General features: G+C 31.9%; 1 protein-coding gene and 1 long non-coding RNA gene across 2 annotated transcripts in view; one reads left to right on the top strand and one right to left on the bottom strand.

The window, feature by feature from the left end:
- Positions 1 to 18,429, top strand: part of LOC106871078 (protein FAM102A) — a 213,295-nt gene that overhangs the window by 163,443 nt on the left and 31,423 nt on the right. The window contains exon 3 of the mRNA XM_052965569.1: positions 7,780 to 7,970. Coding sequence (XP_052821529.1) covers positions 7,780 to 7,970 — 191 coding nt within the window. The remainder of the gene's footprint in view (positions 1 to 7,779; positions 7,971 to 18,429) is intronic.
- On the bottom strand, positions 14,381 to 15,562 carry LOC128247018 (uncharacterized). Its single transcript, XR_008263421.1, has 3 exons — positions 14,931 to 15,562; positions 14,536 to 14,586; positions 14,381 to 14,421 (listed from the first exon to the last, which is right to left on the bottom strand). It is a non-coding gene; the product is annotated as an uncharacterized LOC128247018 (long non-coding RNA).

Raw genomic sequence — 18,429 nt, forward strand, 5'->3', positions numbered from 1 at the left:
TTGGAAGCTGTACTTTTGTGATCCTTTCTAACAATTCGCGTAAGAGTCCAACGGTCCCTATCTGAAGTTTCGGTTTTCTTCTGGAGTTTTGTTTCAACGAGGAGGATTTTCTCTCATTCTCAAAGGCTGTCATTGCTTCTTGATACACCAAACATTTCAGCTATTTTCATTGTTCTCGTGCCTGCCATATGCACACCAACAATTTGGCCTCTTTGAAAGACAGATAGATCTGTCATTTTAATGAATTTTAATTGCCGTTTTCTGATGATATCTAAAAAGAAACAGCAATTTTAGCAAAACATATTAAGCAATACTAATAATAAATAAAAAAACATAAAAATAAACAAGCTTTTGATGGTTTGATAGATATTTCAAAATTATGATGCTATGATGCTAGGTGTTTCCCATTATTTTGTCCAACCTCTGTATATATTTCGCTTGGGCATTGCAAGACTAATAACACACACACACACACACACACACACACACACACACACACACACACACACACACACACACACACACACACACACACACACACACACACACACACACACGCACACGTGTATTTTTATTTTGCAACTTCAAAAGATTAATGTTTCAGTATTTCTTAAATAACCCGTATTATTTTGTTGTTTGTCAGAAGAATTTAAATAATTTTACATAATCATGTATATATTGATACACAATACAACTAAGTATTCAATAATATGAATAAATTCACAGATAAAAGGGCAGATATTTAGAGCAAATTGTAATTCACAAACGGTTGCATATCATCATCATTGTATGTGACTATGTGTCTCTATTTACCTAATGTAAGAATTGTTGTTGGCATCCTTTTGTCTCGGCAGATAATGGAGTTGCACATAAACTAATCCAGTCTGGTTTTTACATTTCATGTCCTCCCCAGTTTTGCATAGGCCTGGGCTAGATGTAAGAAAATCCTGGGTAGCCCAATCGTCAGGATTCTTCTCTCGACCTTGCTTACATAGTCCAAAGGAGTACAGAGCATTATGTTTGGCACCAGCTTGGTTGCAAGAGCTACCGGAAGAGTGTTGAGTTGAACACTAAACCGCCTATGTGGCTCCACTCTGGACTTCTTTGAAGGTTGTCTCCTTTCCGTAACCCTGGATAGGGGCCCATGCCAAGCACTGTCAGCTGGAGCCAGCTGAGCCTGGGACTCGTGTCAGGCAGGGTCGTCACTCTCTTAAGTAGTGAAGAAAATTGCTACCCAGTACCTCATGTAAGAATTGCACTATATATAATATGTTGAAATATTTATTGAACATTGGGCCTCACAGAGGCAATGACAGGAAACCAAGACCTTTGGAGATGTGTTGTGATAGAGAAGACCCGGCAACTAAAGTGAGATCGCAGCTATGGCCGATACAAGTGTTGCATGTCCGGCCCATTTAAAAGTACCCTTGATGCGTCGGGCAGTATGATATGCTTAGGAAGACCTGTTGAGTCGACCAAAATCATAGCTGAGCGGGTGACACGTAAAAGCACCCACTACACTCTCTGAGTGGTTGGCGTTAGGAAGGGCATCCAGCTGTAGAAACTCTGCCAAATCAGACTGGAGCCTGGTGTTGCCATCCGGTTTCACCAGTCCTCAGTCAAATCGTCCAACCCATGCTAGCATGGAAAGCGGACGTTAAACGATGATGATGATGATGATGATGATGCCAGTGCCCCCTGACTGTCCCCCATTCCAGTGGCACGTAAAATGCATCATCCAAATGTGATCGATGCCAGTGCCCTCTGACTGGCTCCTGTGCTGGTGTCATGTAAAAAGCACCATCTGAATGTGGTTAATGTCAGGTCCGCTTGACTGGCTCCTGTGCTGGTGGCTTGTAAAAAGTATCCACTACACTCTCAGAGTGGTTGGCATTAGGAAAGGCATCCAGCTGTAGGAACATTGCCAGATTAGATTGGAGCCTGGTGCAACCGCTGGCTTTCCAGACCTCAGTCAAACCATTCAACCCATGCCAGCATGGAAAACAGATGTTAAACGATGATGATGATGATGATTGTGATGAATATATAATGTACAAGCATTATCTGATAAAGAACTAAATACCTGTGTTGAGTGGAAAGATATGCTTAGTATATCAAAGAATGACAGGCTGTTGTAGTTTCTTTGGGCAGCTATTAGCAATCTGTTTCCATGTGAAACTCAAGTAGACTTCCTTTTTCTTTTTTTTATATATATAATAAATACAATATATATATATATATATATATATATATATATATATGAATAGGTGCATACATGTACATTTGTATAGATTTTTCATTTGTTCATTTTACATCTGTTTCTCCATGCATGTATGTATGTATATATATATATATATATATATGTATATATATACATACATATATATGTGTGTGTGTCTACATATATTTATGTACATATATATGCATGTAAATGTGTGCATATATGAATGTATATGCATGCATGTGTGTGTGTATATATATATGCATGTGTATGTACATACATACACACAAGCATAGCTGTGTGGTTGAAATGTTCACTTCCCAACACAGTTTTGGGTTCAGTCTCACTGCATCACACCTCAGGCAGGTGTCTTCTGCTATAGATTTGGGCTGGCCAAAGCCTTGTGAGTGGAGTGAATTTAGTAGATGGAAACTGAAAGAAGCCTGTCCTATATGTCTATAGGTGTGTTTGTTTACTTTTGATCCTGTCTTATGATCAGCGATATGTCATTTCTTCTGTCAACAAGTTGTTCACCTTGTGCTTTTGAAGCTGTCTGAAGTAAGAGATCATTTATTTGAAAAGCAGATAAGAGACCCTTATTTGAAAAGTAGATAACCACTATGCCATATGCTCGTGGGCATATGGCATGGTGGTTAAGGGCATGGGCTACTAACCTCAAGATTCCGAGTTCAATTCCAGGCAGTGACCTGAATAATAATAATATCAAAAAATACTTTAGGAATAAGAACCCAGGTTCGCGATTTCCTCAAAACACCTGATGAAGGCTGGAGAGTATATCGGCCGAAACATTGTGTTAACAACAAACAAGATGAGGACAAATATCCATCAATTGTAAATAATGTAAATAAGAGTTAGTGACAAAAATAGCATCCTGTTGTAAGAAAATGTCTCAATAACATATTTGTCTAACTTATGCAAACATGGGAAAATGGATGTAAATGTAAATGTGTCAAATATTAATATTTACAATATATGCAAATTTTAATCTGATAGAAAATATTGAATAGAAATTTAGAATATTTACTCTTATGTATTTAGTCAATAGTTTAGTATATCTGTAATGTAGAAACTTGCAAACAAGCTGATGTAACTAAACAAATGTTCAATCTGATATAACCTTAAATAATTTTTTCTTTGAAAGAGTAGATCAAATATGTTTTTATCAGGTTGTCAATAGCTGCTGGTTTTGTAAATCTCAAAATGAAATTCACTAACAAAATAAAAATGAGCTGTGTACCATAAGAATTTTTATAATTTTTAGAAATTTTAATGTGAGTGAATTAGTCCATTTATGTATAATTTGAAATATTTGAAGATATAGTCGGGGGAAATATATATGTAGGAGCTATAAGTGAGTATTGAAGACTTTTGGAGAGTTGGATTATTTTATTGTTGAATGTTGGAGTTTAGAAAAGATGTGACACATTGTGGAGCAAGAAAGTGGTGATTGGAATGCTTTTTAATAGAATTGGAATCAAATCAGCATGTTCAGAATATGAACAATTGTAGAAAGGCTACAAAAGGTATAGAGAAAACAACTTGATAAAAGGTTAGAAGTAACTGGAGAAAGGTGGTGGTACAAACTCATTCAGTTTTTGATAACATGGATTTAAACTGGAGAAGGAAAAATATACTTTTTTTTATCATATTGCTTATTTTAAAATTCTGTTCATTTGAATTCATTCTTTCATCATGTAACATGTCAAAAACCATCCATATAACATTGGTTTTGAAGTAATATTAGCAAATTTAGATTTATTTCAATTATAGAAAGAATGTGTTCTAATGTTCTTGAAGTGGCTAGTATTCTTGCTGAACAACCTCATTTTTCTATGAATAATATCTGTGAATGCATTGGATTTGATATTCATTGAAACTCTGTTAGGACAGTTAAGGACATATTCATTTTTTTATATGGTTAGTTCTGTCTATAACTTTCTACAAGTATAACTTACTTAAAGTTTAATATTGACATCAAGTTTTTAAATAAAATATTTCAGCAAATTTGTTGTTGATGAAGCAAAAGCTACCATCATCTGCTCTTTCTCTTAGGCAATGCATTGTCCAATGTGCACTTCTGTTTTAAGACCGGCAAAATTTGAGGTCTGTTTTGCTGGTGTCTCTAGTTGTTTGTGAAATTATGCTGAGGCATTTTTGTTGCGTCAGGAAATTGTTTATTTTCTGATGTATCAAATCAGTTACTGCTTGCAACATGAGGGAAAATAAATAACCCAGTGGTTTAATATCTAATTGTATTTGATGGAGTATCGGGTGTAGCTAGTGCAGTTTAAAATGCTGGAAGTTAGAAGTTGGTAGACAACAATAGAAGATAAAAACCATCAGATTTAAACTGTTAGTTCTTTTCATATTAATCACACTGAATATGAAGGTATGACCCTTCTTAAATTAAAACTTACTTATTTCTAGTAATCTGATAATTATCAAGTTAAAAAAAGAGAGATTATTTTGTCTATATGAAATACTAGTCAATTTACTAAATCCTATCAAATCTTTATTTTGAAAATTTAACTGAAACCTATGAGAAATAGGGTTAAATTAAAAAGCTTCATATATTAATTAAAATTTGTAATTTTTTGGTACTTATGAGTTTTGTCTCTTCAAATTAGGTGAAAATTGAATGTGAATTTATACTTTACAGAGCTCAATGATTGTTAGGCTTGATGTGCTGTTATCCTCTTAATGATTCCTTTTAAAGGAAGGTGAAAGAATGGTGCAACAATTATATTCTTTTCATGTAAAATGCTTCCAGCTAGGAATCAACTGGATTGTAGTTGAATGGAACCTTAATTCTACTCCATTGTATTTGCCGCATAAAAATATACATACAAAGGTAGATGCAGAAAGATTTATTGAAATGGGTTTGTTACATTTCAGGTTAACATTTTTAAAAATTAGCTTCTCTGCTTTTCTTTTGTCTTGACCTTACAATGAATGGTTTTTCATTTGTTCAAATTGTTGTAGGTTCCCATATTATATTTAAAAAGGAAAAAAAAAAAAAACCTGAGAGCTATTACTGTTCTAGTTTTTCTCTTTTTAGCTATTTACATGTTACTTGTTAAAAATTTCACCTGAGATGTTTGTTTCTCTTTAGCAAAGTAGAAATATGAACCATTTCCTTGTTTTCATACATGAAATATCCTGCAGCTAAGAGCTTCCTGTGCTTTTGAATGGAATTTTAACTCTTATATTTTAAACCTCAGCCTCTAGTAATTCAAATTGGTCTTCATTTTTATTGTATATTTTGTATTTGTCTTTTCCTATGTATCAGTTTAGCATTTATTTTACTCTTTAGGTTCCAAGGTTCTAATTTTCAGTTAAATATCTTTGCTTTGCTGAACTTTACATATTCAAATTCAAAATTATTGATTTCTTTTGTAGCCAAATAACCAATTTTTGTAGTTTGAAGATATAGTTTATTGAATTGATCTTTGTATACTTTTGATACTTGTTTTGTTGAAAAAAGTTAATTTCAGCTTCATATTAATTACTTCTGTGCATCTAGTTTGGTGCTTTTAAGAACTTTCATGTGTTATGTAAGCTTTTCTGCCTCCCGGCTTCAGCTAATAAAGAATAGTTAAATTTGTTAAGCTTTGATACAGTTGCAACTGAAATGTGACTAATTATCCTACAAATACTTACCTGTATGTGATTTTGTTTTTTTTAAATGTTGTCATCTGTCATCACATGACATTTGATTGAAGAAAATTTGTTTGAACCCATGAGATTCCATGATAGTTAAATATTTATTCTGCTGAAGTTCTACTATTTACAACCAGCAATAATCTAAATTACAGCAAGACTGAGAGGCAGCAGTTTTAACCATAAAGTTTAACATTTTATCACTGGGACATTTTTACTTTACTCTTGAAAGTAAAGAACTTAGAATGTTGTGCAATATGTATTTGTATACATTACAGCAATTGTGTTGTAAGAAGATTGCTTATATTATACAAGTTTGTTTATATTTGGGAGGAACTTCTAGTACATTTATATCCTGAATAAACATCTGCCAAGTAATTTCTGTTGTGTATTCTATTGTAATTAACTTAAGAGATGGAATATCTATATTTATGGTTGGTACAGTGCCAACAAGATGTTCAATGTTAATTAAAATATTGGTAGTTTATGTCAGTTTATCTGTGACGTTTTTTATTCATTTCTTAGTCAATATTAATTGAAAATCTTGCATCTGTTGAACTCACAAATGAATTTTATTCCTTTAACATTAACCCATAAAGTAACACAAAATAAATGTAAATACATAACAAAAAGAAAAACTGAACTAACAGAAATAAAATAATTACTATAATTTTAGATATGTGTTTTTATACACGTTTTAATTGTCTTCTCTTCAAACTACTTAAACAGAATTGTGAGTTCTGCAACTTTATAAAAATTGTCATTAACTTCTAGAAAAAGATATCAGTTACTATAATGATGTTTATGATATTCATTCACATCATTTTTCATTTTTATTTTAAATTTAAGCTTGACAACCTTTTAAACCTTTAACATTTTAAAACTGGAGAATGAATTAGGTTATGAAGATGGTCCAAATAAAATGACTCTTAACTTCTCAAACAGAGAGTATACATGTGCATGCATTAGTATGATAGACTAGCTGGTTATAGTTAACATTAAGCTTGTCAACATAAATCTCCATCACTAATATTATATGTGGCACACTTTATATCTCACCAGATCGAAAATCTACCCCACCTTTTTTCTTTTTTTCTTCTTCCTTCCCTCTCCTCCCCAAAAAGAAAAGCTCTACTTTGTAACTTGTCCTCTCTGTGTTCAGCCCTGTGTGGCTAATAAAGAAACATATCTACCTACCTACCTATCTATCTGTCTACCTAAATTTCAATGAGTCTCTTTTTGATACTGCTTCCTCATTCAGGTGTTTCAAGTATTTACCGTGTATTTCTTTTTGTGATTATTCCTTAATTAATTTTTTCTCCCCAATATTTTTTGTATTTGTTGATATTATTGATATTATTTTTTTATCCATTCTTTTTTAATTTCCTTAATATCGTAACCCATATAATATAATAATAATGATGATAATAATAACAATGATAATTTCACCCATGGTGAAATTTACCATGGTGGAATATACTGTGGTGGAATTTACCTATGGTAGAATTTACCAGTCTCCATATATACATATGATGTGCTCCTTTCAGTTTCCATCTACCAAATCCACTCCCAAGGCTTTAGTTGGCCCATTATACTAAATGATACTGTAAACATCTCACAAACCAAAGTGAACATTTAAATAGATCACTCTCCAAGGCTTACAGTTAACAGTGCAAACTAATTCTTTTTTTCTTTCTAAATAAAATTTTGATATTTTGGAAGATTTTAATGAAACTATTTCAATCTGTAATTCTATTTTACTTGTATGTTTCATCATCATCCACTTGAATATAATCTGACTTATATCTTATATTTTATATATTTATTTTATCAATTCACATAACATGTTTATATTTATGTTTCCTTTTGACTTGCAGGAGCTAAAAGGCGGACGATCATATCAAAAGCTTGGTTTTGCAGACATCAACCTATCAGAATTTGCAGGAGCTGGTATCCTGTCTAGAAAATACCTTCTGAATGGTTATGACTATAAGAATCGGCAAGATAATTCCACATTAAAAGTGACAATTGAAATGACATTACTCTCTGGTGATCCAGTTTTCAAAGTGTAAGTATCTTTTCTTTTCATACTTCATATAAACTATTTCAAATTTTACAACAAAGGATTAATTATGCAGCAACACCCACATTTAATGGAGTATTCTCACTTTTAGAATCAAGTAGTTGTAATAATATTTTGGAAATTTTTACATTTTAAAAGTTGGCATCTGAGGGTTTTTTCATTGTATTTGCTGCTTTACATTTGTTTTTCTCTGCTAGCATGGGTGTGATGAGTTGTCTTGTTGGGGAAATTGTTTTATTTTGGGATGGTGTTTCTATTAATAATCAGCAGGGAAATAGGAGTAAACACAGTTGCCAATAAAGCATACAGAATTGTGTCTTGCTTGGGTACAGCGTAGTGTATAGCAAAGCATAAATGCATAAACATGTGGTCAATAGTGTGGCACTTTGCCCTTGTAACTTATGTGCTTCTCAAAAAATTAAACCTTTCTTGTTTTCTTAAATGTAATATCCTATTTATTAGGAGAGAGACTTCATGATTTTAATACTTTTCCCAGTAATTCCAATGAAGAATCAAAATGGGAATCTTAGCTGTGACATCAGAATGCCTACCTCTAATTAGTGTTTATTGCAGTTTATGATAATTTATTAGATTTAAGACAGAAGGGATAACTAGCAACTTTGTATTGTGCTTGTGCTACTTATTAACATTCCAGGTTCACCCTCAAATGATTTCAGATCATTTCAGAGAAGAGCATTTACAACCTTGATAGTAAAGTATTCATACAGCAATGTATAGTTTGAATGATTTAATGGATGGGAAGGAATTTATGGTTGATAGTCTTACATTCTTTTAATTTCTATTGATAGCAAGGCTTGTAACTCTCATGAAAAAAAAAAAAATATCAACTCTGGAAAACCATCAAACAATTAGGTATTATCATTAATTGCAAAGTAAATGACTTCACAAACCACCACTTACAGCTTTATGGCAGACTTACCAAAAATCTATGCAAACTGCTGACAGATACTCAAAGGTAAAATAATAGCTCAAACTATGAATAGAAAGTTTCATTTGGATTAATAAGTTTCTCCTGTCTATTGACAAATGATAATTATTATGCAATACTATAGGAGTTTTTATATAGTTGCTTGACAGGTTAGGAACAACTGTCAAATTGTGTGTATGGTGATTTGTGAGTCTGGAAGACAAAGACTAGGGGTGAACACCCCAAGAGAAAATCCTATTGTGGTTAGCTTTAAAGCAGTTTCTAATAGACTGGATTTCCCAGCCAGTTCCTGCAGCTGGGAGGCAACACCAGTTGTCTTGTGTTTTCCTTGCTCTTGGATCTATCTCTTTCACAAGTAGTGATTTGAGAAATACATATCCCCAATTACAGTATAAAGAGCTTCATTGGACTGGTGCCATTCTGACAGTATGGATCTTGGATCTCAGCAATAGTTAGAGCATCATGTGTGTCTCTGGTGATGAAACATTGCCACTTCTGTAGTTTCCTTGCTTCTGAAGATTTATGGTTGCTGTAACCCATGGAATAGCAGTTGCATTTACCAAGTTGTCTCTGAGGCTGTATCCTCTGTTATGTTTACTTTTTGAAAGATACAGTCATCAAAAGTTCCACAATTGAGGGAGAAGATGAGCATCATGAAATTCAATGGACAACCATAAGCAAATAAACAAAGAATGTAATGTGGTTATGTGTGTTTGTGCGCACACACACACACACACATGCAAATGACATTGTGTTGTAATGGTAGTAGAAAAGGAAGACCTGTAAAAACATTGGATTATATGATCATAAATACACTATGTCTGATTTTAACACTGAATAGTGAAGGCTGAAACAATTGCAAGTCTGATTTAGTGTTGAACAGCAACAAAACAGCCATAGTTGTGCCTCTTACATTGACTAATGCCTGCTTATAAATGTATTTCCTGTCATAGTATATAGTTGTTTGAACTATTTCAGTTAGATTGAGTATGACGTATCTCAGAAATTGCTCCTTTACATGTGTGAGTTCATCATTGATTATTTGAAAAATAGAATTTAACTGAACTGTTTCACCTATAAAAAAGCCCACTGACCATTATCGCAGTCTTCTGTCTTAGCAAAACCTAATGATATTTTATCAATCTTTTATTAGCTTTTAACAGAATATCTAAACATTAAAATTACCTCCCACTTAATCTACACTCTATTGGTGGGATGGGTGAATGAATAAACACAAAAGCATTTGTTTTCTAAGAGTTTTGGCTGTATTCAAATTTTATTTGGTGCAGAGTATTCTAAATTTATTACTCTTATCTTAGAGGACTATTAAACATGACTTGAAAGTACTTAAATTTGATAAGCTTTGTTCTTATTCATGATGAATATTTAATTTGATGGCACAAGATTTTATAGTATGGGTTCTTTCAATTTGATTAGACAAATTCATTGCTTGAAAGAACTTCATTAACGAATGTTGTCTGTCTTGACTTGTTAATTTTCCTATGAAATTTGAAAATGCTCTTTAAAGCCTATGAAATCAGAAATTGTGTTATTTTATCATTGGGTATATTAGAAAACTCTTCATAACTGAAACTGTTAATTATGTATATATAACAAAAGATTTGTATATTTATGAATATGACTATAAACAATAATTGTGACTTTTCAGGTTTGCAATGTAATATATTTTTGCTATATTAACATAGTAATATGCTCTTGTTGCTTTTGTAGGTATTTGTGTCACTCTTGCATTTCCACAGTTGGGAATAATTTTCATAAAAAATACGTCTAAATTTTATCTTTAGAGTAAGATAATTATATCACTGAAGTTGATAACAGCTATGTCAGCTTAGGATCTGATATTCTCTTTCAATTTAAATATTTCAAGATTAGTTTAACGGTAGTTGGTCAGTTCTTTTTCCCCCTCATTTTTTTTTCTAGTCAATTAAGTTTGGTAATCCACAAATTCAACACTATATGTACACTTTATTTAGTCAGGCCTAAAATCACATAATGAATTTGATCAGGTAAAAGTTTGTTGTGTGATATGCAGTTAATAAAGACTTAAAGCTTGTGATTGGATTTGGTAGACAGAAACTGAAAAGCCCATTGTGTGTGTGTATGTATATGCCAATGCTGTGTAAACACACCCATGCTGGTGGCATGTAAAAAATACCCAGCACATTCTATTAAGTGGTTCACTTATCCCTTCCTAATGAAGGGCATCCAACCATAGAAACCATACCACAACAGACAATTGGAGTCTGGACAGCTCCCTGTCAAACCATCCAAACCATGCCAGCATGGAAGGGGGGTGCTAAATGATGAGAGGTGTGCGTGTGTGTATACACACACACACACACACACACACACACACGTATCTAAAATGTGTGTGTGTTTATATAAGCATATGCACATACCACAACCAAAACTGAAAACTTATTCAGATACAGGAGTGAGGAAGTCGATGACCGCCCTCTGCTCCTACTCACATAGTATTAGCATTTACGTTTCACCACCCACAAATACTAGAAATATTAGTAACACCCAAACTATTTGCTAAAACATCATAATAAAATAGCTATTTTCCCCCCATATGATACAGATGTAAATAACTTTTATAAATCAAAATAACTGCAACGTCAACTGCTTCACTTAGTCTAAACTTTTGGGCTGAATGTTGTCAGCTGCTTCTAACAATATTAAGAGAAATGAGACTCCCACACACTTATCCCTGTTCATTATAATAACCACAAGGCATTTGGATAAAATATGAATGATAAAATATACACAACTGTTACCCTATACTCCAAATAATTAATCTCTGAATGGACTGTATATGGTCCTGAATCAGACACTTTGCATGAGTACAGAAACTTTAGGTTAATCAGTAACCCTTGTTACTGAACTGTTTTTAGAACTATGAAACAAACTCTATGTATATATTATTGTAATTCTCCTTTCAAAGTACAAACCATAATGACCGTGCTTGCGTTGGTGTTGCTGATGGTTTATAAAGAAAGGACAGTAAATAAATTATTATATTGTATTTAATAGCCTTAGATTTGCTCTGTGTGTATGTGTGTATATATATATATATATATATATATATATATATCTCAAGTGCACACACATTAAATGGCATGTGTTTACTTGCAGGTGTATTTTAGTCTTTATTGTCTAAATCTATTATTAAAAGCATCTGTGTCTATTTTCCTTGGCATTTAAAGTAATGTTTCAGAAGCATTCTGTAGGTGTGAGAAAATATTAGATGTTTCCTCTTTAATATCTCTAGCAACAAAACAAGCCCATTTACACAATCTTTCCAAGAGTACCAGTTAAGTAGGTGTTGCTGTTGTATACTTGATGATGCTTGTTTTAGAAGGAATTATAAAATTTAGTATCTTGGCAAATTGGAACTATTATTATTATAATAGTGCTTTACAATGAAGAAAATCACCACTTTGAAGAAATTATTATAGAAGTCAATGTTATCTTTAAATCTAATTTAACCTAAGGTTTTATATATATGACATCCTTGTCAGAATTATTTTTCTAGTATCTTACAGAAATGATAGCATCTGTAGATAAGAATTAGAATAGTTGTTACCAACATGAATAATACTTAAAAATAAGTTGTAGGATTTTTCAGTCAAATACCAGGTTTTATTTAGCGATCTAAAGCAACTGCTATTTACACGAAAAACTGGTGCAGCTAAGAAAGATGATTGGAAGATTAAACTGTGCAAGTTGTTCATTTGTAAGGTGGTGGGAATTGTTTCTTAGTGAAAATAATCTCTTGAATGACCATGCAATTGGTTTTAAGCCATTAGATTTTAGTCTCTAACAAACATTGTGCTCCAAAACTACCACTGTTCTTTGTAAATTGTATTTGAATAGTCTACTGTCTGTTGTATTTGTCCATTACCTGCTGCATTTGAATTGCCCATTATCTGTTTGATTAATATGATGTTTTATAATAACTTTGTCCTTTCTTTTTCATAATGTATTTTGCATATAAAATTGTAAATTTGCACATTTGCATAGAGTATTAGAGTGATATGTTTCATGTATTTTCTAAATGTAGTTTAAAAGTACATGAAAAAAGCAAAGTTAAGTTCAAGAATGATAGAAAGTGAGGTGAATGCAACATGTAATAGCTATTAGACTATAGTGGTTGCAGAATTTGCAGTTATAAGCAGAGATGAATGGGGAATATTAGATGGAATGGGGGAATATTGCTGAATAGTAACAATATTACCAGCTATTGTGTGAAATTCAGGTAATGCCTAGAAGATCGCTCATCAGTTATTCATTAATGTTAATGAGAAATCAAAGAATAATTGGAGGAGGATCATTGTATTTTTTACTTAACTGTAAAAGTTTGCATATGTCACAGATAATTATGGTAGAAAATTGTGTTGGTTGTTGTTATGCTACAATTGTGTAGATTAATGGAGGTGTTTTATTCATAGTGTTTTATAATCTAAGATTGTTAAATAAATGATAGCCTTATAGTGAAAATAACACAAACAATTCTTGTGAAGACTCAATTATTTCTTATGGAAAATAAATATGAAGCACTCAGTATGTAGAAGTGTGCTTCTGTCCAAACCAGGTTTATGATGTGGATTTGATTTCTATTTGATATCCATTCATTTATGTGTCAATACTTTTGAGAAAGATATAACTAAAGCACATAATCAGTAATTTTTTTAATGAACTTTTTGGTCTTGTGCCTAAGTTTTGGATTAGTATTTCACAAGGCATCCAACTGTAGAAAAGTTGCCTCAATAAACTTGGTGTGTATGCAAGCATAGAAAAGTGAACATTAAAACAATGATTTGAATTGGTTTATCAGTGGAAAAGGCTAGCTTATAGCCTTCTCGTTGTATTATGGATTGGTTCAACCTATATCAGCATGAAAAATTGGATACAAAACCAATTATAATGCAAATTTGTTTTTATGTTTGGTGTAATTATAAGAAAAATAGTTACAGGGAGATATGAAATAAAGGGAAGGTTTTGTATGTAGTAAAATTCTCAAGTGTTAAGCAAAAGACATCTTGAAGATCAAATAACTTAAAATGGGAGTAATGAATGAATAAAGAAAAGAAACAAGTAGAAATTTCCTTGTAATATACAATGCTACAATTGAATGGATAGAAAAAGGGATTGTCTATTGTCAAAGAAATGTCTGAAAATGAAGAGACGATCAAAGTTTTACAACAGGATCTGAAGGATGAAGAAAGAAAACCTGACTATATGCTTGCACGTGCGCACACTTACACAAACTTACGCACACTCCTACACACATAAACTGTCTGATACACAAAAAAAAAATATTTTGTTGACCTCTTTCTTAATAATGTATCTATTATACTTTGTTTTGTCTAAGAACAAAATAATGGCTGATTAGTACAAAAATAAAGTCTTCTTATATCGAGCCTATTATGAATGCATATTGTCTGAAGGATGAAGGTGTCCCTGAAAGATGAAATATAACAGTGATTAGCATATTCACTCTGAATCCACCAGAACAAATTAAGGATGAATGTATATGTCATTATAATATATATGTCAGTTGAAAATTATATTTACCAGGAAGAGATGAAAGCTCATCCACACATTTGACATTGTATCTTTCAGGTTCTAAAAAAAATAATAAAACTAAGGGTTATTTGAAGGATGACGTATGGAAACCATTAAAGTGTTTTGTTAGGAGTGGGGTGGGTATTTATAGTTGAAAAACCAAAAACCCTCAGATTCAGATGTGTATAAAATTAGTATTCTAGATAATGTAAGTAGAAAGTTAAAATAATAACAATAATAAATGAGTGAAGAAGAAATATATAGTGAAGGTGTTTATTTGGCAAAAAAAAAAAAAAAAAGACCATCCCAAAATATAACAATAAATAGAAAATGTTCTTTCATATCGTTGTAGCATGAGTGTAATTAGAACTGCTTGTGCTTTTGATTAAAGCGGTGGAACTTACCTTCTTTACCACTGATATTTCTTTAATGTTATTTCAGAAAAACTGTATGTAGATGAATATAAGAGTAAAGGATCCACTGTATATTGTTTACAATAGAAAAACCTATTCAGGATGTTATTAAATACAATTTATGCATGTGTGGGTGTTGCTGAAAAAAATTCTATTGTTTATTTAATACTACACATTTTGTTCTTGTTTTTGAGTTCTAAATCAGTTGAAAGAGAAGTAGAAAACATTGCAAACACTGTTTCTGGTCTAGTACTTCAGTTTGTGTTCAACATCAAAAAACAATGATAAAATTATTGTTGTGAGAACACTATTATCTGGAATGTTAGTGGCTTTCCTTTTTTTTTAAATCTTTTTTGAAATATAATGGAGTTCTTTTTATTTCAACTGTGGAAGACATTTTGTTTTTATCAGATAACGTACTTGGATTCATTCTAAAACTGAAGAGGGATTTCCTTAATGTATCTTTTGGTGTATCTTAATTTTTGAAACTTTTATACCAAAGCGCTACCTAAATTATTTCCCTTCTTTGTCTGAGCAATTGTTAAATTAAATAAATTCATAATTATAAATGTATGTTTTAATTTTATATCACTTGTTTCAAGCATTTCTCATTTAATTTATTTCCATTGTGGAAATATATAAACATATAACATGAAAGCAAGTTACTTTTAATCTCTCGTTCCTTCTCTCTCTCTCTCTCTCTCTCTCTCTCTCTCTCTCTCTCTCTCTCTCTCATACAGATTTTAAAAAGGGGATGAAACTTGTTTGAAACTTGTTTTACATAATTCATAGTAAGACCTTGGGAAATAGATTAAATGTAGTAAGTCAAAGCATTGAAATGTAGAAATAGTTGGAATTGTTGAATTAATTTCTTGGGAATGAAACAGGGGCTGCAACTATTATTAAGAGAGAGAGAGAAAGAGAAAACTTTTATTAATGTGAGTTGAATGTAAAATCCTTAATAATTAAAAGATACTTTGTTGAAAGTGGTTTAAGATTGGATGAACACAAATATGTTTTAGTAATTCATTGCATAAAAGAATTATTTCCTTGTAACAATTAGATCTGAATTTTTCTTTCTTCCATTTGAAATGCTAGCAACAGATGCTAAAATATTTGTATAGCAATTTCTGTGGTATTTTGGTATTAGAAAAAAACATTGTATTTTGTGAGTAATTGTTAATCTTCAGTATTTGGAAAAAGAGGCATAGCAGAGTGAATTTAAGAATTTTTATGATGATGTCATCTCTTTTGCTAGAGTTCTAAGAAATTTAAGATTTGGAACTAGTTAAGGATTTGATGATTAATGAATATTCTATACCAATTACATGTTGTTTGTGGACTTATAATATATCTAGAGTAAAAAGTAGGTGATGTTAAATTGTGTCGAGCGAAAGATTCTATTTTTAAAAACCAACCACTGTATTTGGTTATTATTTAATGGATAAAGTCTAATCTAAAGGAAATGTAAATTTAGTTCAAGTTGACAACCAAAATTTCTGTTTATTAGTCTGCTGAGTATTTTCAAGGATGTTAGTGAAATAGTTAAATTTCATAAAAACATTAAGTTTTCTAATCTCATAGCCTCAATTTGAAATTGCTGTCTTGGGTTAACTATTCATAGCTTATAGAGTCAACATCTTTTCATTCATTCCCTTTTTGGCATGAATTTTATCTTGATGCTTTATTACCAGTCACTTTACAGTGTATCCTAGATGCATTTTATCACACCACTGGCGGTTGTCTGTGACAGTTCATGCTTTTTCTGTTCATTCCTTCCCTCTGATATCTATGTCAGCCACATTACATAAGGTCATGTGGATTAAATGAACATCAGAGGTGTTTTGCTCCTTGAACAGAAACTGCAGGAGCTAATTAAAGATGACTCGAGCTATCGCAATGTTGGAAATCCTTCTCTTTCTTTAGCAGGTATCCAAGTTTTGCTCCTTGGCCAGCATGCTTTGCCTAAGTTGAAAGATTGAAATTAGCCTTTTCCCAACCACAATCGCCTTAAGCTTCTCAAAGCATTTTATTTCTTGGTTCTCATAAACTTATTTAAATTTACTCTTGGAACACACTCCTCCACTTCCACTATCATCTATTTTTACTCTCTATTCTCTATTACTCCTATTTCTCTAGTAGTCCCTTCTCTGTTGCTTTTCACACTGCTCAAAACCACTAATATACAAATTAAGTGGCATTGTAAAGTTACGATGTCCTTATTTTTCTTTGAGAACATTGGCAACATTAGTGAATTTAAAAATGAATCCACAATCACTTTAACCATAACTCAGTACCATGTCATCTGAAATACTCTCTGTGTGCTAACAAGTAGCCATACAACATAGTTTACACAATACAGATAGACTACAAAGTTAGCTGCCAGACGGTGTATTATTTGTACATTGTAATGACCTGACTGTATTGTATTTTTTTTTTTTACATAGCTTAGAACTAAGATCTGATGAAAGTAACGAAAAATAAAAAAATTTCGCAGAGCAAAACACACAAAAAAATGGTTATTTTATGAGAATACATTTGTACTGTGTTGTTACTTATGAAAATGTTGGTTGTGAGTGAAAAGGCTAACAGCTTTCGATGAAAGTTGACACTTTTGTGACTGTTGCTGCTGAAATATAAAGTTGTCTTTCTATTTTTCTCATTTTATTTAATTTAGCTTTGTTTATTTCAATGAACCATGAACTGAAATGAAATTCAAGCTACATTGCAGCTGTTGCCATGTGAAATAGAATCAGTGAAATGTTAAATGATTGTTCACTGTATTATTATAACAACATAATAATTAGAAGTCTGACATGCTATATCAGAAAATAGATTGCCATTGTTACTTAAATTCTCTGAGTGAAATTGTGTTGAAGGAGTTTTTGCTACTTGTGTTGCTTATTTGAAGAGATGGAGACTGGGTTTCAATTCATTTGTAATTTGTCATTTAAATGACCTCCTATGCTTAAGATATCTGAACTCATCAGGAAAAGAATATTGGATTTTTAGATTTTACATTGAAACATTTTCTTGTGTAACTCTTCTTGATACAAGCAATTATGTTACATGATGAAATGAAGTACAGCTCTCTCATCATCAGATTAAAGTATCATAAGAATTATGGCCAACTGCCCTATCAACAATTGGCAAGAGTGCATTCATTGTTGTTGTGTGCAACTGATCCAGACATTCTTTAAGGGAAATCCCAAATGCTCCACTTCTAGGCCTTGTAGTTTGTCTAGTAGAGTGCAATGATTCTGTCATCAAAGTTTTATTGATTTAGAAAGCTAATGTTGTCACTGGAAGTGTTTAGCCTCTTTTGGTGTTTATTACCCTGTTGATGTTATATTAAAAAAAAACAAAAAACAAAAAAAAAACACTGATTGCCTTGTAGCTTTCTAAAACACTAGATCTACTTTACAAAGCTTCAAATAAAGCATTCTAGTCTCATATATATATATATATATATATATATATATATATATAT

Source organism: Octopus bimaculoides, chromosome 2, assembly GCF_001194135.2.
Source record: "Octopus bimaculoides isolate UCB-OBI-ISO-001 chromosome 2, ASM119413v2, whole genome shotgun sequence".
Taxonomy (NCBI): Eukaryota; Metazoa; Mollusca; class Cephalopoda; order Octopoda; family Octopodidae; genus Octopus; species Octopus bimaculoides.